General features: G+C 36.3%; 1 protein-coding gene across 3 annotated transcripts in view; it reads left to right on the top strand.

Moving 5' to 3' along the window:
- SPOPL (speckle type BTB/POZ protein like) overlaps nt 1-22209 on the top strand; it is a 96868-nt gene extending 74659 nt beyond the window's left edge. Inside the window, exons 8-12 of one of the 3 annotated variants that reach the window (XR_006355684.1) lie at nt 4951-5073; nt 8218-8360; nt 8452-8505; nt 10055-10724; nt 22001-22209. Coding sequence is in view for 1 of the 3 variants with exons in the window: in XM_043996006.1 (XP_043851941.1) it covers nt 4951-5073; nt 8218-8360; nt 8452-8505; nt 10055-10199 (465 nt within the window). In the remaining 2 variants the exon portion in view is untranslated. Of the gene's footprint in view, nt 1-4950; nt 5074-8217; nt 8361-8451; nt 8506-10054; nt 14577-14723; nt 14841-22000 lie in introns of those variants that run through there. The other 2 variants (XR_006355685.1, XM_043996006.1) reach the window with 2 other exon arrangements.
- The last annotated feature ends 572 nt before the right edge of the window (nt 22210-22781 follow it).

Raw genomic sequence — 22781 nt, 5'->3', positions numbered from 1 at the left:
GGACACAAAAGGAAAAGGAGGAGGGCAGAGGATGAGATGGATAGATAGTATCATGGAAACAAAGATCATGAACTTGGACAGACTTTGAGAGATGGTGGAGGACAGAAGGCCTGGCGTGCTGTGGTCCATGGGAGTTGTGAAGTTAGACGTGACTGAATGACTGGACAACAACAACAATATCCAAACAAAGTTTAGTTTACTTTTGGACAGCTGTTTTAGGAAATTTTCCTTTATGTCTACTTGCTTTTCCAGGATCTATTCCTAGTTCTGGGGAAAGGGCAGGATCTAAGTGAGCCATCTTCTACATGACACTTTTTCAGATAGCCAAAGGACATCTAGTATATTCTTCCTAATTTAGGTCTATTTTTTTCCTTGTTAAACATCCCCATTTCCTCAAACTTATCTTTATATGAGATGGTTTCATTACCATCTATATGCTTTTTCTTTAAATGTAATACCCAGAAGTGAATAAGATAATTCAGAGGCAATCCCACTATGGTAGGATATGACAGGACTGTCACCTTATTTTTGTTTAATTCTGGGTAGCAGGCATTGATCAAATTCTTTGTATATTCCAGGTCTTGTGCTAGGAGCTGGGAATTTAAAGACAAAAATGACAATAGTAAAGTGCACTCAAGGAGCTTTTTTTTCCCCTTTCTGTGGCAAATCAACAAATCCACAGATATATAAAAACAAAATAATTTTAGCCCATGGTAGGGAGAAAATAATGCAGTGTTCTGAATCAAGCTAGACATTGTAATGAATTAAAACATTTCTAGACCACCTAACTTTTATTAATATTAGTATGGAAAGAATATTTGGTAAGGATATAGCATTGGTTCATATGGACACAGCTCCACTATTTTCCATACTGTTGTGCTCAGTAATCAGGATATGTTAAGTTTTAGGAGCCTCAGGTGTGCTTTGGGTTACTACAATGTTTTGATCTTTAGTCCTTTTGGACCAGTAGGTTTCAAAGTTTTAGGGAAAAACAAACCTAACATCTCAGTAGTTGTTGCTTTTACTGGAGAGATAGGGTAAGAGAGGGAAGTGGAATGAAGCCCCCCAAAAGCTGCAAGGATTAGAAAAGGCCTTCTGTAGGAGGTGGCATTTGAGTTGATCCTTGAATACAATTAGGCACAAGTGAGAAACAGGGACAACAGGAATAATTTCCTTTATCCTAGAAATAAAATGCAGCCTTTTGAAAAGCATAGACATGGGAGAGAGAATACTTAGTCAGAAGGCCTTTGCTGACATAGGTCAGCTTGGCCTACATCAGAGTGAGAAGTGGAAAGTATGTTTGGAATGATAGGGTTATGGATTTTCAAGGGTTTTAAATACTGAAAAAGTTTGTATTTTATCCTAAAAGCAATGAGGATCCAGTGAAACTTTTCTATTCATTCATTCATTAACTCATTCATTCATTAAGTTACTTATTTATTTAGAATTTCCCCCAAGTTACATGTAAAAAACAAAGCAAAACAAATTTCTTCACAAGTTCTTCTGATAGCATCCTGCTCATCATTTCTTTCACAATTACTAGTGCTAACTGTATTACCCTCCATATTATTCCCTCCCCTTGATATTTACTCTATTTTCTATCTTCTTTCACCCTATCCCTCCTCAAAAGTGTTTTGCTTTTTACTGCCCCTTCCTTCCCCAATCTGCCCTCACTTCCTTCGCCTCTCCCCCCTTATCCCCTTCCCCTCTCACTTTCCCTCAGGGCAAAATATATTACTATACCCACTTGAGTGTGTATGTTACTCCCTTACTCCCCTGCTCCTTTTCCATCTTCCCCTCTACTGCATAAGCTTTTTCTTGTTTCTTTTATGTGGGCTATTTTACCCCATTCCACCTCTCCCTTTCCCTTTCTTCCAGTGTATTCCTCTTACCCCATAATTTTATTTTAAAGATGTCATCATGGGGCAGCTCGGTGTCACAGTGGACAAAGTACCAGCCCTGGACTCAGGAGGGCCTGAGCCCAAATCTGGCCCTAGACATAAGCCATCCCACCCCTGCTTGCCCCCCCCCCCCCAAAAAGGCAAAAAATAAATGCTTTACAAATGTCATCCCTTCATATTCAATTCACATCTGTGCCCTCTAAGTATATTCCTTTCAGCTGCCCTCATACTGATAATGTTCTTAGGAGTTAGAAGTATCGTCTTCCTATGTAGGAATGTAAACAGTTTAACCTTGTAAAATCTCTCATGTGGGCATCTAGGTGGCGCGGTGGGTAAAGCACTGACCCTGGATTCAGGAGGACCTGAATTCAAATCTGTCTCCAGACACTTGACACTTACTGTGTGACCCTGGGCATGTCACTTAACCCTCACTACCCTGCAAAAAAAAAAAATCCTTCATGATTTCTTTTTCCTGTTTACCTCTGTGTGTGTGTGGCGGGGGGCGGGGGGGGGGTGGCAATTGGGGTTAAGTGACTTGCCCAGGGTCACACAGCCAGTAAGTGTTAAGTGTCTGAGGTCGGATTTGAACTTAGGTCCTCCTGAATCCAGGGCCGGTGTTCTATCCACTGTACCACCTAGCTGCCCTTCCTGTTTACCTTTTTATGCTTCTCTAGGTTCTTGTATTTGAAAGTCAAATTTTCTAGTCAGTTCAGGCCTTTTCATCATGAATGCCTGAAAGTTCTCTTTTTCATTGAAATCCCATTTTTCCCCTGAAAGATTATACTCAGTTTTGCTGGGTAGGTGATTCTTGGTTGTAATTCCAGTTCTTTCACCCTCCAGAATATCATTCCATGTCCTCCAGTCCTTTAATGTAGAAGCTGCTAGATCCTGTGCTATCCTGACTGGCTCCACAGTATTTGAATTGTTTCTTTCTGGCTGATTGTGTTATTTTCTCCTTGACCTGGGTTCTCTGGAATTTGACTGTAATATTCCTGGAAGTTTTCCTTTTGGGATCTCTTTCAGGAGGTGATTGGTAGATTCTTCCAATTTCTATTTTACTGTGTGCTTCTAGAATATCAGGGCAATTTTCCCTGACAATTTCTTGGAAGATGATGTCTAAGCTCTTTTTTTTGGTCATGGTAGTCCCATGATTTTCACATTATCTCTCCTGGATCTGTTTTCCAGGTCAGTTGTTTTTCCAAGGAGATATTTCATATTGCCCTCTATTTTTTTATTTGTTTGGATTTGCTTTATTGTGTCTTGATTTCTCATAAAGTCATTAGCTTCAATTTGCTCTATCCTAATTCTTAAGCAGTGATTTTCTTCAGAAAGCTTTTGTACCTCCTTTTCCATTTGGCCAATTTGGATTTTTAAGGTGTTAACTTTTTTTCATGACCCATCTAGATCACTCTCATTTCTCTTTCCATTTTTTTCCTCTTCGTCTCTTACTTTATCTTCAGAGTCCTTTTTGAGTGCTTCCATGACCTGAGACCAATTCATATTTTTCTTGGAAGCTTTGGATGTAGGAGCTTTGACTTTGTTATTATCTTCTCCTGAGGGTGTATTTTGATCTACCTTGTCACCAAAGAAACTTTTGATGGTCTGCTGCTTTTTCTGTCTTCTCATCTTGCCTGTCTATTTCTTGGCTTTTAACTCCTTCTTAACATGGGGCATTGCTTCCAGGGCATACTGTCCAAAGCTTCAGGGGGTCCCAGGTGGAATGATTTAAGGAGAGGTTCATTCTCAGCCTGCCTGGCCTGTAAGTAACCATGGGCCTGCTTGCTCTTTAACGGGGAAGCAGAAATCTGATTCTCTGTGGTTGGCGTGACTGTGCTCCTCCCCAACAGGGCCACTGCCACTCAAGTCTGCTTCCTGAGCAACATCACAGTGCTCTTGCCTTTGCTTCAGCAGAGACCCCCTACTATTTCCCCTTTGGCCAAACCACTGGACCCCCTCGCCAGTCCATGAGCTGAATTTCAGAAGAAACAGCTGGCACTGATGATTCTGAAGCTCTGAAGGTGCGGCCTGCCTGGGACTGGATCCGTGCTGTGTGCTAAGCTCCTCCCTCACCCCAGTACAGCAGACCTTCACTGCTACCTTTTTAAGCCGTCTTTGGCTGGAAAATGGTCTCTCTCTCTTCTTTTGTGGGTTCTGCTATTCTAAGAGTTGTTTTATGGCATTTTTGGGGAAGTATGTGGAGGGATCTGTTGAGCTCTGAAAGTCACAGCCTTTCTTCCACCATCTTGGCTCCACCCCCCCAAAACTAGTTATGGGCTGGGGGTCTGCCGCTCCCAGGGGCCATGCTTTCTCATTCTTGGGATCTGCAAGCACAGAGCTGGCTTCTGGAAGGCAGAGTTATTGCTGCCCTGAAACTTTCTGATCAAGAGAATGACATGGTCATACCTGTACTGCAATAGTAATCATTTGGTAGCTATGTGGAGAGGTAGATTTAGGAAGTGGAGGGAAGTAGAAGCAATTAGAACAATTACAAAGCTATTGTGCTACAGCTGAGAGGTTAGGAGAGGCTGAACTCTAATGTGGGATCTGTGGCTAGAGTGAAGGATGCTTTTAAGAGTTGGAACTTGGATAATTTGGAAGGATGGGGGTGCCCTCAAGAGGAGGGCAGATATGTTGGGGGTGGGAGGTGGGGTTCCTTTTGGAGGTAAACAGATTCAGAATGCTTAGGAGTGATCTGAAAAGCTTTTCTATCCACTGAGTATTTTTCTAAACTGGAAGTGTGTTCATGTGAGCTTGAAGGGCTTTTGAGTTTCATAGATTTTAACCCATGATTAGGATAGAACTTGAGACTTAATAGTCATACTGCATAGTCATGAAGCTATGGGTAAGGTTATCTATAGGAGAAAAATAAAACCAATGACTGTGTTAAATATTTTTTAAATTGAGGTAGGACTAAAATGAAATTCTTAAAATATAGCTTTAATCTTTTTTACACAATAGTAGGCTATGTAGCAATAAGTAAACTAAATTTAAGTTTATTTTTTAAAAAGATTAATTCTGGTTGTTTTTTTTCTTGTATTTTAAATAACAGAATCGAGTAGAAATCAGTGATGTAGACCCAGAGGTTTTTAAAGAAATGATGAGATTCATTTATACAGGGAAAGCACCAAACCTTGACAAAATGGCTGACAACTTGTTAGCAGCTGCAGACAAAGTAAGTAATTCGTTTTTAAGAGGCTAAAAAAATGTCCTCAAGCTTGGTGGTTATTTAAAACTATCAAACAAAACCTTTAAAAGTCTTGAGCTGTAGGAACAATCTGTGTTTTTGTAGATAACTCTTGATGATGGTTATTTTGAAATAATATCCAATGGGGGCAGTGTTGAAAAGGGGAGCTTTTGGAAATGAAGTCTTAAATACATTTGAAAGAAGTTATAGTAAAACTATTAAATTGCTAGGGAAAACATTTTGGGGGAGAAATTAGATTGTAAACTAAAAATAACTTTTAATTGTATTTTTCCCTTGCAAGTATGTTGCTTTTAAGAATAGTCTTGTATCACAGTAAATATGAAATGTCATGAATTTTTATTTTTGTAAACTATTAAATCCATTTTGCAAAGCATTTAATCATGTGGCTTTTTTAAAAAAAATTCCAATTGCAATGTATACTATTTGCTTTAGAAATAGACTTGAAAATGCATATTTCTAGAGAAAATAGCTTTATGTTGAAGTTTGGGGAAAAGAGGGAATGTGATCTGAAATATCAGGAAATTTACAAATTCTTACTTTGAAAAGAATTGAACTTTTTTCTCTTCCCACAGCAGAATGTTCTTATTTATATTTTCTTCATACTAATATTGATTCTTTTTTTATTCTTTAAACTTGCAACAAATCACTTAACTGGGCTAGTTAGCTCATACATATGGATTAATAAAAATGAGGTTAATGAATAAGTGAGTATTGTAGATACAGGGTTGGCTATCTGGGAGTACTTTAGTATAATTACTAGCATAAACTAAGTCACTTAGCGATTACAGTATATTATAGAGAATACTAGAACCAGATTTGAATCTAGGTTGGGCCAGTTCCAGCAAGTCACTTAAATTGTCTTAACCTCAGTTTTCTTATTTTTGAAAGTGGGAATGAACTAAATAACTACTTGACGAGGGTATTAGAAGGAAATATGTGTAGTAAGTTCTTTATAAACCTTAAAGTGATTTATAATAATATTTTAGTAGCAGTTATTATTGGCTGGAGAAACCATCTAAAGTTGTTTTAAAGTAACAAGTTATTAATTTGTAGGATCTGTTTAAAAATTCAGGTCTTTTTAGGATTTCGTTATAAAAATACTAATAGTTCTTTTTGACCATTTCCATCATTTTAGTATCTGCATGAATTAGATTGATGGATTCAGCCACATTAAAGAGTGTATATATATATATGCGCAAATTATTTTAAAGCTTTTGTTATAAAATACACTTTTGTATATAGATTTTATTTTAATAAGTCAGCTGTGAGGAATGCAAGACCTTTGGAAATCATTTGCTTATAGAAACTTAAAGGTTTGCATGCATTTCTATGCCTTTTATCTAGATAGTTGACCTTACTTAAACAATTTTACTGTTAGTCAGAGCCAAATGTGTATGAATTTAAGATTGCCAGAATTTGACACTTGCCATTAAAATTATGCCACTGAAAATTACGTAAAAATTAGACATTGCAATATATAACTAAGTCTACAAATAGAATATGTACAGTGGTGATGTTACTTCCAGGGTGGCAGTTCATGCCATTGTAAATGAAAACAGCTATTATATTACGGATTCTAGTTCGTTTTAGCATGAAGTAGAAGTAAAATATCTCTGGATTTACTAGTTGTGGTTTGATTGGTAATGAATTCATCAAAAGTATGTTCCCTGATTTTTAACTCTTAATGGCAACAGTATTATGGGGTTACAACCTAACACTCAGGGAAGGCTCTCACCATTTAAGGTGATCAGTATTGGTTTATTTGCTTATCTTAATGTAAGAAATTATCTTTTCTCCTAAAGATGCTGTAACATTATTTACTTTGGGGAACACGTTTTAAAGTACCTGTACTACATTTTTCTTTACATTTTTAAAGAAATCTCACATTATTATTATGCATACATGAATGAAGTTAATGTTCTTAATTCTTATTTAAAATAATATTGATGTAGCAGCTATTTAGCAACCCAGAGACAATGAAATATATTGCCACTCTAATTATTGCATTCAATTTCTTTAAGGACCTGCTGTGAACTGAGTACTGTCTTGGTCATGGTTATGGTCATGGTTATGCTTCCACAACTGATATCTCCCAAAGGAACAGCAGACAGGTTTCAGAAATTCACTAATATAATTATTTCAAAAGTTGGGGGTGATGTTTTCATTCATTTAATGCATAGTCACTTTTCCTAGCCACATGTACATTTGGTATTAATGTAGGTAAAGCTATCAAGAAATTAAGTATAACTTATATACAAGTATTATTTCTTTAGTTACATATAAGTAAGCATACGTATGGTTAAATATATATATATATATATATATACATAGATAGATAGATATATTAGGGGTGGCCAGAATAGTCTTTAAAGCTTACTTGACAGTTATGAACAAATTCTTTGGCTTTATTAAGCTTTTTAATATACTAAGTAACTTAAAAAAAATTTAGCAATGAATACCCAGCATATGACAGTTTTCCAGTCTGATAGGAAATGAGCTTTAGATTATAGAAGTATTAGTTAAGAATTTTTAATTGTGGTTTTGATGAATGACCCCTTACTTGAATATACTCAAAGCATATTCATGTTTATTTCAAATTGTATTAAAGAATGATACAAGTCCAGAGCTGGGACTAGGGCTAAACACTTGCCTTAAATGTATTGAAGGACACATTTTAATACCACTTTTTATAAATTTACTATTTGTTATGCCATAAAATTCCACTTTCCATGGTATATTTTGTGACAGCTCACATCACAATGGAAGGCTCTGAGCCCCAGTACCATATCCTTCCTAGGCACACCACAATGAAGAAAGACAAGTTTTATCAAGAACTTTTTTTTCTTTTTCCTTTGATTCAGACCTTACCTAAGGCATTCAAAACCTTGTCCCGGCTCTGTTCAATAACATCTACTCCCCACTCCCCAATTTAGTTTTTGTAATATTAAGGAAAAGATGTTTTCATAAAGTGGGTGGAGATTAGACTTTTATATGTCCTACTCAGTTTTCTGTATTTGCTTTGACTTTACCTTCTAAATTGCATGTATGATAATTTCTATAATTAATGGTTTGAATAAAGGTATAATTGTTGTGTGTTTTCCTTTCCAATAGTACGCACTGGATCGGCTGAAGGTGATGTGTGAAGAAGCTTTGTGTAGTAACCTCTCAGTAGAAAATGTTGCTGATATCCTTATCCTTGCAGATTTGCACAGTGCAGAACAGTTGAAAGCACAAGCAATAGAGTTCATTAACAGGTAAGTGATATCTAGATTTTAATCAGTTTGCTATCTTCTCCATCTGTGCTCAAACAAAATTCTCTTAAGTATGCTTAAATTTTTATTGCAGGTGCAGTGTACTTCGACAATTTGGGTGTAAAGATGGGAAAAACTGGAACAGCAAGTAAGATGATATCAGATTCTCATTTTAATTTGAACTCTATAAATGGGAGTAAATCTTGCCATAGGCTTGAGTCATATCTAGTAATAAGAATTTGCGTAATTTTTGAAAGTCGCTTTCTAGCCTTCCCCAGTATCCAGAATGTAAGAATAGAGTAGAAACTTCAACAATTTAAGAGTTTTCATTTTTCTGTTTTATTTCCATACTTATCTGTATGCCAGTACAGATCATGCCAGTAACATTTGAATGCCATTATTTTAAATGATTAAATGGTATGGTGTGATGGTGAGGAAGAAGAAAAAAAAATAAAGAGTTCTGATAAAACTCATTTTTACATGATTTCACAATTTCCTGTGGTTGAAAAGTCCATACTTTAAATGTTTTGATTATACTTTATGCCAGGTCTAGAAACTATCTCTACATATTTCTTTGGTTAATTTGCCCTTGGTTGCTGACATTTATATAGAACTTTAAAGGTTTGCATATTATACACAATGCTTTACTTGGATCATTTCATTTGGCCTTCACAACAAACCTGTGATGAGGTATTAGCTATCCACATTTTACAAATTAGCACACTATGATGCAATGTTAAGAAACTCCTAGTGAAAAAGCTCCTGGTAGGGGCAGCTAGGTGGCCCAGTAGATAAAGCACCTGCCCTGCAGTCAGGAAGACCTGCATTCAAATATGGCCTCAGATACTTGACACTTACTAGCTGTGTGACCCTGGGCAAGTCACTTAAGCCTCATTGTGCCTGTGGCTCCCCCCCAACACCCCCCAAGGGTTGGGTAGGCTTTGAAAACTGCTGAATCTTGGACTCTTTCCATGGTTCCAGATTACCCTGAGAAAATAAAAATTCGGTATTTCATCTCTTTTTTTTTAAGTGAAGCAATCGGGGTTAAGTGACTTGCCCAGGGTCACACAGCTAGTAAGTGTTAAGTGTCTGAGGCTGGATTTGAACTCAGGTACTTCTGACTCCCGGGCCGGTGCTCTATCCACTGCACCACCTAGCCGAGACTCATCTTATTTTTATCTATACTATTATCATTATCAAACATGGCTGATGATCCTAGAATATAAATCACTTTGAAATGCATTATAAAAAGGTAGTTTGTTGGGTTTTTTTTCCCCCAGTATGTTTACCTTCTCCGTACTAGATACTGTTATAAGGTATTGACTTTGTGGGAAAATTGTAAGTAGATTTAAGTTTATTACTTACAAGGTGCCTAATTGTATGATGTGCACACAAGCACTTGGGAAACACTGGTTAAACAAATTAATGAAAATACCTAGTAAAGTTTGAAGTTAGTTGAAAAGTGAATAATTCAGTCATGCCAGTTTCATATCATATGGCTAAAACATGTTTTATTGTTAATTGGATGTTTTATTTTTAGTTAATATTATGTATTCATGCATTTTATGTTTTGGCATATCCCTTTTTGGGGAAAGTTTTAAAACATTTTGAATTCTATGCTGTTGCTTTTTATTCCTTTTAATATTATATTTTATGAAATATATGTAGTTAATTGTTTCATTCACTTTATTTTTCAGCCAAACAACAGACATAATGGAAACAGCAGGCTGGAAGTCTATGATTCAGTCCCACCCTCATTTAGTGGCAGAGGCCTTCCGAGCACTAGCATCTGCACAGTGTCCACAGTTTGGTATTCCTCGCAAACGACTAAAACAGTCCTGAAATCTTCCATGAACTTTAGAAAAACTCAGTTGACTTTTACTCCTCCAGGTCCAGATGGATTCTAATATACAAACCATAAACAAGAATTGTTTTTGTTATCCTTGTCCACAGAACAGAAGCTGAAAAAGCATTGTTTGCTTTTCAGATGGATAATTTATGGTTTAATCTTCAGCTTTAAATTAGACTGATTACTCTCTAATTCACTGCAAGGCCTTAAATTATCTTCAATGACTTCTCTAGTTCATATAGGCTAATTTTTTTTTTTTTAAATTGTGCCTTGTCTTTTTGACTAGGCTATGCAGGATTGCACTAGCTCCATAATGCAGTAAAATTGATAACTGAAGATATTAAGTTTCAAAAGGATCTTCCATTATTTTGAAAAACAAAATGAATTTTATAGTTTTGGTCCAGTGCTATCTCGAAGGTTAAAACTAGGCTCTCCTCAAAAACACTTGAATTGGAGATGACCATGGATATGCTCCAGTCCAAGTCTTGTGAATACAGGAGAGCTTGCTTACCTTCAAGGTAAGTTATGGCAATACACTACTTTGATTCTAATTTATTTTTCATTGTAGGGGCAAATATGCAATGGTTTGGCCTGAAAGAATTGTATTTTCAATACAGTTTGTAATACATGTCTGTATGTTAACTGTGCAACAAACTTGAGAAACACATAATAAACTTTTGCCTGTGTTTCTTCATGCCCTAGTTAATGATGTTTGAAAATTAAGGTTAAGATGTCAAAAAAATAATATTTGCTCTTAGAAATTTTATATTTATTTTGACCCACATTTATATGAAGATTCCTGGACATGCAGAAAGTATACATATAATGACCAAATGTAAATTAAATTAATGGGCCAAATTAAGAATGATAAATATGCACTTTTAATGTGTAACTTTTTGTATACTGAGTGGTACATATATATTTTGCTTCTGATTGAATTAATGAGGTACAGTTAATGTGTCTTAACTTTTTTGGGAAAAAAACACCAAGATATTTGGAGCCAACTGGGACACTCATTTTGTTACCATGGACAAGGAAAATAACAATTAAGACAACAGAATTGAGTAATTTATGTACTCTCCCTTCCACATAATAAAACAGGATCCTGAGCAGCTTGCTCTCCTCTTTTTCCTTTTACATACAAACAATTGTGTGCAACTATATGATTTCTCTAAAGGGATGTGCACACTAGAGGAGAAGACCTTCTCCTTCTCCTCTTCTCCCCCCCCCCCCCCCCCATGATAAGTATTCCAGGCCACATTTACAAGCATTGTTCTCTCCTCCCCCTACCCCCACTGTCTTAAATTAACGTGCATTGTGGACAATATTGAAATTCTGCATAATGTGAACAGGACAAACCATTTGGAAACTCCTTTTCATGGGCCAGTTCTTATATATGAATTTTAGCTTTAAATAACATTTTCAGTGTTCAATAGCTTTGTTTACAATTTGAAGGGGGGTGGAATATCTGCAATGGTGCACAGTATAGGAAGAGCAGGAGAGTAACTGTTGAGTTACTGCTTTAAATTTACTGTAATAGTGATAATATATAAATTGATGCTAGGCAAATTTTTTGTTTCATCACAAAGGAAGAAGTGTCTCACTGGAAAATAAAACATATTAAATATATATATATATTTATAATTTTATTCACAAAAGATTGTAATTTGCCTGTAGAGTTTTACAATACAGGACAAAGGAATTTAAACTTTATCTTCCAAAATAATTTGTATTTCCCAGGTCTTCATTTGTAATCCTAATGTTTAAGGAAGAGAATGTATGCATATTTACACTTAACACTGAAAAGTAAGCATTTACTTACAAACTAGAAAGAGTTTAAGGATTCATACTTTAAAATCTTTAAATATCTTTCTATGATTTTAACTGTATTGTATCAGTTTTGAAATTGGAAGCATCCCTTGGGCAAGCAGAAAGATTAAAGTTGAACAGAAGATTCCTTCCCTGATAACAGGCTCTTTCTGTCCTTTGGAGTAGTAAGAAGAGTAAAATACACACTTTCCTGACTCAATGAGATTGATCTATGTGATTTTCAATGTGAAGTTAGTTATTTTCAAAAGGGTTTTTTTGTTTGTTTGGTTTGGTTTGGGGTTGGTTTTATTATTTGGTGTTTTTTTAACTCCTGCTAGAGATCTCTGAGACTGGCTACCTGGGATATAAATACTGTTTCCTCCACCTCAGTTTAGTGAAATTTTTCTGCCATGTATTATAGTAAAATTTAAGATATGCATATATGTAATGGTGTGTGGTGCATGTGTATGTATATGTATATACATGTACATACAACATATAGATATGTACATATATACACATATATCTCACACCATGCATAAATTCACTGCTAAAACTACAGCTCTTAAACACAGTAACTTGAGTAATGTTTATTACTGTGTAATATTCACTTCAGCTTGTTCTAATATAATATTACTGTCTATTGGAAAGCTTAAAGATTTTATTATAAAGATTTTTAAAAGCTCAATAGCACATTTTGTACCAAAAAATGTCAAACACTGTGCTGTAAGAACATCTACGTTTGTAAAAGTGTCCACTTTTCAGATAATTCAATGCATACCTTCCTTACACTAACAGAAAATTGTATGGCATTGTTTTGCTTATTTTTATTTATTATGTATATTTTCAGTTTTGTTATGTCTTAAGGAAAAGGTAAACAGTTGATGTATTCTCAAGTGGATGCATTCATTATTAGTTCTTTGGTTGCATTTAAACCCCATGTAATTCTCAGTGGGCCCTAATGACTGTCCAGAACATTTTTGTCCTTTTGAATCACCAGCTTGCTTCTGTGTCCCTTTTTTGTCGCTTCAGAGGGGGCTTTGCCCTAGAAATGTAGTGGTTGATTTCAAATGTTCTACGTTATAAAATAACCATTACAAAATGTTCTTATTCAGGCAAAGATTTTTAAAGTGTGTATGTACGCGTGTGTTTTGTTTTTAAAATCGTACAAGTGTTTGGAGCACAAGTATGAAGGTGCCATCACATTTTGGCTTGCCAACATTACCTCCTTAAATATTCATGTCTACCACCTTCAAACTTTTTTGGAGAATTTTGCATGTGTTGTGTGGTCATGTTGCGTGTGTATACACGCTTGTATGTATGTGTGTGTGGTATTTTTACAGAGATAGATTTTTCTGAAAATAGGACTCAGTTAAATCTTAAAATTACAGGTTAGTTTTAGGTATTTCATTTCAACTTGTTTTACTTAGGAGGCAGTTCAGGAGGCAAGGAAACTATAAAATACTTTTTTATATGGTCAATTTACTGCATACTGAACTAAGAAAACAGTGCCTTTTCAGGACTTCTATGATAAAATTAAGTTATAAAATATTTTAAAATACCTTAAGTTTTCTCAAGTATTACTGATGCATATGTAAACTAGATTCAAAATAAATTATGAAAAAATTGGATTAATTTATTTGCCTCTTTGACATTGCAATATCCTTACAATTGAAATCAGAAAGCAAATCTCCTTTGCAAATGTGTAATCAAGGACATTTCTAAAATCTAACCCTGGTCCATTATTCAGATTAAAAAAAAAAAATCCAGTGCAATCAGTCATACACAGTATTTCTGAACAGGAAGAGCACCTGTGGGGCGTGCCTCCCTCCTCCCCCCACCCCCACCCCCGTCCCCCACCCCCCACCCCAATTGAGACATGTCACATATTTTATTTGCATTCTCATGGTCTGAAATAAGTATTTTAAGAATGAAATTTTGAGAGTTTGTTATTTCCTTGGAAAGGTCTTCATTAGTTTAAAATCAGTATTTCAGTCCAGGTTAAAACTTATCTAAATTCCAAGTATTAACTTCATTTATTTGAAATTGACTCAGTAATACTGGTCACTGGTTTTAATGTATTAGAAAGATGTACACATTCGTACACACACACACACACACAGAGCTTCCTATAAACTATCAAGATTAAACTAGTTTAACCAGTGCTCTGCACATAGTAGGTGCTTAATAAATGTTTGCTGAATTGAATTAAACTCACAACTTATTTTCTGTTTGCAGTAAATGGACTTTATATTTGAAAGGGAATTTGTGGGAATTCTTCAGATGTTTGACTTCAGTTAATTCTGTATTCGGTGTTTAGAATGAAGGCTTAACTTAAATGAGTCCTGTTTTGGAAATAAACACATTGTTATTATGATTTAAAGACCAGTATTGGGATGGGTATGATTTAGAAAATTCATAATATATGTATAAACACTTGCATCAAACCGGCCAGCCTCTTTTTTTAATCAGCTGATGTTAATGTTCAGATACTTTTTGTATCTTGTTGCTGAAAATATTTTTGCATTTCAGCACATCAAGTTACAATAAAGTTATTACTTATGCAGAATCATTTTGTTCCCTTTGCCTTTATTGGAAAATATATAAGCTTTTATTTTGGATTATTATGCTTTACTTTTTAAAATAGCCAAGTACCCAATAGCATAAATCTTGTCAAGTAATGTAAATCAATTTTTACTTTTATCCAGGAAATAGAGTACTTTTGAGATTGGTCATACTTCAAACAACAACCAACCCAAAAGCCCCACTTTTCATCAGTGAGTTGAAAACACATTTATTCCAACCCAGATATATCAACTTGTGAATACTCATTAAAGCCTGTTACAACTTATGAAAAATATTGTGATCATACAAAAATTATCATTAATATTCCACTATCACCCCATCTGCATCATACTGCCTAATTTTACCTGCTTTTATTCATGGGGAAGAATGGATGAGAAACTGAGCTGTCCTAGACCCATCTTGGGGCTCTAGGACTTGAGCTTCTGCTCAAGAAAATTGTGGGGGAACAAAAGGAGAGTTATTGAATTAATTTGGAGAAAGCTACCTAGTGAATGCTTAGGGAACGTAAAAGTTAAGAGCAGTCAAGCAAGCCTGAGAGTCCTCCTGACTAGTGTATAGGAAGGGAATTCTAGGTCATATGATTCATTCTAAAGAGGAAGAGCAAGTAGTTATTTACTTTATTATTTAGAAGCTTTAAAATGGACCTGTAATTGTCATGCTAATTGGATCCTTCCCTTCTCTCCTCCCCTCCCCCCTTTAATTAGTAAAATGATAAATAAAGCTATTTCTATTTCCTGGAATAGTTTCACAGGATATGAAATGGAAAGCATGATTTAGTGACAGGCAGCAGATGTCACATAGGTCATTCATTTGATCTCTTTTAAAATTATATAGAGACGGGGTCAGCTAGCTGGCTCAGTGGATAAAGCACTGGCCCTGGATTCAGGAGGACCCAAGTTCAAATATGGCCTCAGACACTTGACACTTATTTAGCTGTGTGACCTTGGGCAAGTCAACCCTCAGTGCCCCACAAAAGAAAGAAAAGAGAGAGAAAAAAGAAAGATTATATTGAGTTGATCCCTGAAGGATAATTTCTTGTTGGTATCAAAGGTGATTTCTTTGTCTCAATCTAGTCTCATGTCGGAGTTGCCTAAAGTAGCTGTTTGTATTTTGACAATATTCATTTAGCAAACATTTATTTATGTGTACTTAAACATTTGCTATGGTCCAGTTGTTTTAATGTTTATAGTCAGTGTAGTTCCCAAAGTTAAAGTGATAGTAAAATTGAAACAATTCTGCCTAAGAGTTTTACTCTTTTTTTTTTTAATGAGAAAAATGAGGTCCAGAAAGAATATTACTTGCCCAAGTAATAGTTGACAGAGCCAGTATTCAGACCCAAATCCATCCAGTATTTTTTCCTACATCAACCACCATTTTGAAAACCCCTTTAAATACCCTGATCACAATATTCCCCAAAGTCTTGAACTCCAGCAAACATTTTTTCCATCTAACTTCAATCACACATTAGTACGATCAAGGCATTGATTTCATATTCTCCAATATCTATAGCTTCATTCTGACCACATATTCTGAATTCTGCCCCATTCTCAACATCTGTTTTTGTTCTCATCCACGAATAAAAGTTTCTTGACTGCTACCTATTTATCCAGTTTGTCTCCCTCACTCTGGCTTATGTCTTGACTGCAGTTAGTCTAGACTGCATGATCTTCATTTTAATGCTTCAGTACCTATGCTAGAACCCCTCATTGCTTTGACCATAGGCAGTTTTACTTATTCCTGATCTCCAAATCCCCATCCCTAGGTAATCCCCCCTATTTTATATTTCTTAGGTCTTATTCCTGTGCTACCAAGTGGTATTAGAAAGAGTCAACACAATCGTACAACATTTATTAAATTCATAAACATTTATTACATGTCTACTATATTTAAGACAAGGCTCTTGACAGCTGCCAGATAATCCATTTTCATTCCTTATAAACCCTATCTCATTGTTGACCACTATAAACTTTTTTCCTCTCTTCTCTTACCTTCGTTATACCTAGAGCATATGACCTGGTTTCTTTATTAAGAAGATTGACTCCATCTGAAGGGAGCTCAAAGGAACCCTGTAGCTGGAGGATGTGGGCTCAAATTTTGTCTCATGCTCACTGTTCATGTGACCCTGGGAAAGTCAACCTCCTTAGGCCTCATTTTCCTCTCTGTAAAATGAAAAATTTGAACTACATGGCCTCTGAGGGTCCCTTCCAGTATTAAATCTATGAGCCATTGAACCTATATGCTTCACTCCTCAAAGCTTCTTAGCACTGTCATATACTCTCTTCTCTAACCTCTATCCTTACATCTTTAATTTCATCTTATTGCTTTCTACAACTTTGTTCAGCAAGCTTCTTTAATACAATTTTTCCTTCCCTCTGGTTCTTCTTAATCTACCTAAAAATATAGTGTCTCCCCAGTCCTAGAAGAACTGCCTCTAGAGATATGTTTACCTTATCTCACTACTGCCCTCTTGTCTTAATCTAACAAATAGGTAGGACATAAGATAGAGCACTGGGCCTTGAGGACTTGAAGACAGCTCGAGTCAGGAAGACCTGAGTGCAGATACAGCTGGGTGGATCTGGACTAGCCGGATGAGGCTGAGCAAGGCATTTAACCAGTTTACCTCAGTTTTCTCAACTGTAAAATGTGAATAGCAATTACCTCGTTGGGTTGTCAAGATGATCAAAAGATGTAGGTACTTAATAGATGTGTATTTCTTTTTTTTTTTTGGTGAGACAATTGGGGTTAAGTGACTTGCCTAGAGTCACACAGCTAGTAAGTGTTAAGTGCCTGAGGTGGATTTGAACTCAGATCCTCCTGACTCCAGAGCCAGTGCTCTATCCACTGCACCACCTAGCTGCCCCATAGATGTGTATTTCTTACTCCCCTTTTCCTAAACTTGTGAAAAAGTTATCTATACTGAATGCTTCTACGTTGTTAGCACACGTTGTTAGCAACGTTATCTCAAACACTTGTAACCTAATTTCAGCAGCCTCGTGCCGCGCGCGCGCGCCCCCCCCCCCCCCCCAGTCACCAATGACTAATCACCAAATTGGTGTGATAGGAGGAAAAGCACAGGATTTGGAGTCATAGAACCTATTTTCAAATTCTGCTTCTGGTTCTTACTACCTATGTAACTTTGGGCAAGTAATGTAACCTCTCTGCTCCTCACTTATGTAAAATGAGAAGGTTCTATTAGATGGCCTCCAGGGCCCCTTCCAGCCCATGTTCTGTGAAATCCAATGGCCTTTTCTTGTTTGGTTTTTCTAGTTCTTATCCTTTTGTCATCATATTCTTATCCTCTTACTGTAGAGTTGGACACTAGTTATGCAAACTATGTGCAAACAAGCCATATACAGGAAAAGCAATCAACAGTCATAAAGTAAAGGAACTGGAATTAAAGGGGTTTGGGGAAAGGCTTCTTGTAACCGGTGGGATTTTAGATGGGACTTGAAGTCAGGAGGTGGGTGGAGATGAGGGAAGACATTCCAGATGTGAGGGACAGCCAATGAAAATGTACAGAGCTGGACACTGGCATTTTATTTGAGAAATAGCAGGGAGCCAGTGTCACTAGATTGCAGAATATTTTGGTGGTATATAAAGAAGAACAAGAAGGTATGGGAGGCAGATTAAGAATAGCTTTGAATTTGCCCCCCAAAAAGGAATTTATTTTTTATCTTGGAGGTGATAGGGAGCCACAGGATTTTTTTTTTTTAATTGGGGGAGGAGGCTAGGGAGGGTGACATGTTTAGACCTTCACTTCAGGAAAACCACTTTGACCACTGATTGAAGGGTGGAATGGAATGGGGAAAGTTAACTCACACACTAGTCCAAGCATCAGGTGATGAGAGCCAATTCCGAAGTAGTAGGCAATGTCAGAGGAGAGAAGGGGCATACTAGAGATGTTGCAAAGGTGAAATCAACAGTCCTTGGCAATAGATTGGAAATAGGAGCGGGCTGGGATGGGGTGAGAGGGAGGATTTGAGGAAGACACCTAGATTGCAAACCTTGGTATCTGGAAGGATGTTGGTACCCTCAGTAGCAAAAGGGAAGTTAAGGGGGGAAAGATGAGTTTGGTTTTCGACATATTGAGTTTAAGATGACTATGGGACATTAAGTTCAAGATGTCCAATAGGAAATAGATATAAGATTGTGGTTCAGGAGAAATGCTGATCTGGATCTGGATGAGTAGATGTTAGAATCATCACATAGAGATGATAATTTCATCCATGGTAACTGATGAGATCAAGTGCAATAGTATAAAGGGAGAAGAGGGCCCAGGATAGATTCCTGTAGTATACCTAGCGTATGTGCCCTGGATGAAGATCCTGCAAAAGAGACTGGTCAGTTTGGCTAGGAGAACAAGGAGAGAGTAATGTCACAACAAACTAGAGTGCCAAAGAGAAGAGGGTGATAAACAGTTTCAAAGGCTACAGAGAAGTTAAGAAGAATGAGAACTGAGAAAGGACTATTAGATTTGCTAATTAAGGGGTTGTTCATAACTTTGGAGACAGCAATTTCTGTTGAATGATGAGGTCAGAAGCCATACAGTAGAGAGTTAAGAATGAGAGGAAACTAAGTGGAGGGACCTGTTAGAAGTAGTTTTCTCTATGAGTTTACCCACCAAAGGGAGGAATGATATAGAATGATTGTTAAGCAGAGATGGATTTCAACCCTTACTATATTCTTTCCTCCCTTGACTCCAGAGACACCACACTTTGCACTTTCTATGTATCACTTCTTTCTCTGCTAGATCCTTCTAGTGCTTTAAGCAAAATATTTCCCAGAATTTTTTACTGATTGTAAGGAAACAACATCCATCTAGTCTAATATCTGAAATGAATTCCTACTTCCTATTTAATATACTGCTCTAGGTAGAGTACCTAAGGTCTATCATCTATTTGTGGAAGCTGTGTGTGTGTGTGTGTGTGTGTGTGTGTGTGTCTTTCTCTCTCTCTCTCTCTCTCTCTCTCTCTCTCTCTGCAGGGTAATTAGGGTTAAATGACTTGCCCAGGGTCACATAGCTAATAAGTGTTAAGTGTCTGAGGCTGGATTTGAACTCAGGTTCTCCTGAATCTAGGGCCAGAGCTTTATCCATTGCGCCACCTAGCTGCCCCAAAACTATCTCAATGGGGCTGCTAGGTGGTGCAGTAGATAAGGTGCCAGCCCTGGAGTTAGGAATATATCTTCTTGAATTCAGATATGGCCTCAGACACACTTAATATCTGGGCAAAGTCACTTAATCCTTTTTGCCTCAGTCTCCTCATCTGTAAAATGAGCTGGAGAAGGAAATGGCAAACTACTCCATTGTCTTTGCCAAGAACACTCCAAATGGGGGTCAAGAAGAGTCAGACATGACTGAAAACAACTGAACAACAAAGATGAGTCCGTATAACCCTATATTACCTTAATTTTTTTTTTTGCTGCCACACCACTCATTTCAAATTTGCAGTTCTTTAAAAGTTCCAGAACTTTTTCAAACAAATCTCTTTCAAATCATTCCTTCTCTTTCCTGTATGTCTTAAGTAACTTTTTTTGAACCTAAGCGCATGACTAAATTTGTTCTCATTCAGTTTCATCTCATTGTATTTGAACCCTAGGCTGTATCCTTTGGATCCTGATTCAGTGTTAGTTACTCCATCTAACATTTGCTACATCATCTGAAGATTTTAATAGATATACTATCTATTCCTTTATCCAAGTCATTGATATAGATGTCTAAGGTTAAGCACTGCCCTAAATACCAACATTGAAACTGAATGAGTAGTTATTTACTCAGCTGTCAAAGTACAGGTCTGAACGTTTTACACCCCCCCCCCCAAATCCATTTAATCATACTATAGCCTTCAAGCCTCCATCATCTTCTCAATAATTATGTGAAATGTTCTCTCAAATGTTTCACTAGGTAAACTAAATTTTTATGATCTATTAGTTTAGTAACCCTGCAGGGGGGAAAGATGAGGTAACATCTGGCATTACCTGTTGGTGAAGCAATACTGTCTCTTAATTTCTTTGTCAGATGTCTACTAAGCATTTCTTTAGTTATTTGTTAAAGAATTTTCCCTGAGTTGTCAAGCTTAATAACCTATAGTTTGCGTTTTTTCCTTTTTGTTTAAAATAGGACATTTACCCTTCTCCATTTTTTTCAGTACCTCTCTTGACTTTCACATTCTTTCAGATATTATGTTCATTGGATCACCAGTTATATCCACCAATTTTGTTGGGTTTAAGGTCACTACCTCTACAATTTCTGCCTTGTCATTTCCTTGTCAATTTCTGTCTTTTCAGTCACTTTTACAGATTCAATAACCACCTCTCCAGATGGCTCTCAAATCTTTGTTTTCATCCCTGACCTATTCTAATGTCTGGACTGCCTATGGGACCTATCCACCTAGATGTCTCCCTGGTATCTTAAGTTCAACATAATCAAAATTGACCTCATTTTGATTTCTGGTCATATATTGCTCAGCTAACCATTACATTTCTTCTCCAGTGCAATCTTTGGTTGTTGCAACTTGTACCCAATTGTTTCCTAGTTAAACTTGGACCTTTTGATCATAACATACTCTATTTAACATGGAGACCAGATTGGATGTAAGAATAGAAAGAAGTGTGTATACAAAGAGCAATCTGAAAGCAAGACAGATTACAGAAGAGGTAAACAGATTGAATCTCCTTTTGGGAAACATTTGCATACAATCATCTTAGGCCCAAAAATTATACTTCAGTTCATCTAGTAGTTTATTTGAATGTGGGACTAGAAAGAATTTCTGAAACTACTCAGTTTAAAATTTACCTTAGTAGTGATCACTATCCTTCTTCTGTCCTCCAAGGCAATTCTAGTAGGAACTGAGTTTGAAGATTATTTACAAGTCTATTGGAGTACTGTGACACAGAGACACAGAAAACTATAAACAACATGAGAAACTTTACACCCTTGATGATAAATCCCTTTAAGGAAAAAAACAACATACATACATAGACACACACACACACACACACACACACATATAAAAGCAAAGTTTAGGCAAAACTGATTATATTTCAAGAATGTACAAAAATGCTAGAGGGTAAAAGAAAACAGTTCTTTATTATAGTGTAATATAGCTAAGTATTATTTGCCTAATATTTCTATTAAAGTTTCCCAAGGCATTAATATCAGTACAATATTTTCATCTGTACTAGTTAGACTCTAGAATTTTTGAACCTTTCCTCCCTTTTTTTCTTTTGTAATATAATTTACAGCAAACTAATTTATGTTGATAGTGAAAAGGACTAGATAAAATGGGTAAATAGACAATTCTGAAATCTCATTTTGACCCTTTGAAATTTAATCATCTCCAATTCTTTTCACAGGTCTAAAAAGAAAAACTAATCTCAATTTCTTCTTTCCCTTCTCTAGTCTAGCTTCCATTTCACTGGGCAATGAAATGGTCCCAAGGAAGAAAATAGAAGAGAAAATAAAAGGATCCAGATAACTACAAACTGTACCATCAGCACCCTTGAAAAATGAAGAATTAGACTTTGTCTCCCTTTTTCCTGTCTCTCCCCTTTCCCTTGAAATATGCTATTAAAAATTTTTAGTTATTATTAGTAGAGTTCAACGATTAGTCACTGGAAAGTTAGTATATTATCTGGGCTGCTATTGCAAAACCGATAGTAATTAAAGATACTCAAAAGTGTCTTTTACATTACTCAAATTTTTTTGAGGGGTCATAGAAGTCAATTTTGATAATTTGTGCTATGGGTACTTTGCTTATTTTCTGTAGTTAATGCTATGTATATTTTGATTGCTTTCTTTCCTTGAATTTTCCTTCGTGCTTACCTGTTGCCCACTCTTCACACACATTTTACTAACCAACACTCATTTTGAGGTTACTCTGGAGGGATGGGGTGAGGGTGGTGATCATATCAGCATTTTCATGTAAGTTATCAAGGACCTTCATAATGGTTCCTTCCACTAAAAAATTCTTTGTATCACTGTGGTCAGTTCAAAAGTTTTGACCAAAATCCTAGATGGAAGGAAGTGTATATCCAAATGTCTTCTTAGATCAGTGTTCACTACAAGTTGTAGTTGGGGGTTGTCAGTCATTGTCAGGTTGTTGATAAAGATATAGATGTCACCAGTATTGCTAATTAGTACCTTTTTTCTCAACAAGTTGGTGGAAATAATTTTTCAGAGT

Source organism: Dromiciops gliroides, chromosome 3 (assembly GCF_019393635.1).
Source record: "Dromiciops gliroides isolate mDroGli1 chromosome 3, mDroGli1.pri, whole genome shotgun sequence".
NCBI lineage: Eukaryota > Metazoa > Chordata > Mammalia > Microbiotheria > Microbiotheriidae > Dromiciops > Dromiciops gliroides.
The sequence above is the reverse complement of the archived record's forward strand: the minus strand, read 5'-3'. Positions and strand labels throughout refer to the sequence as shown.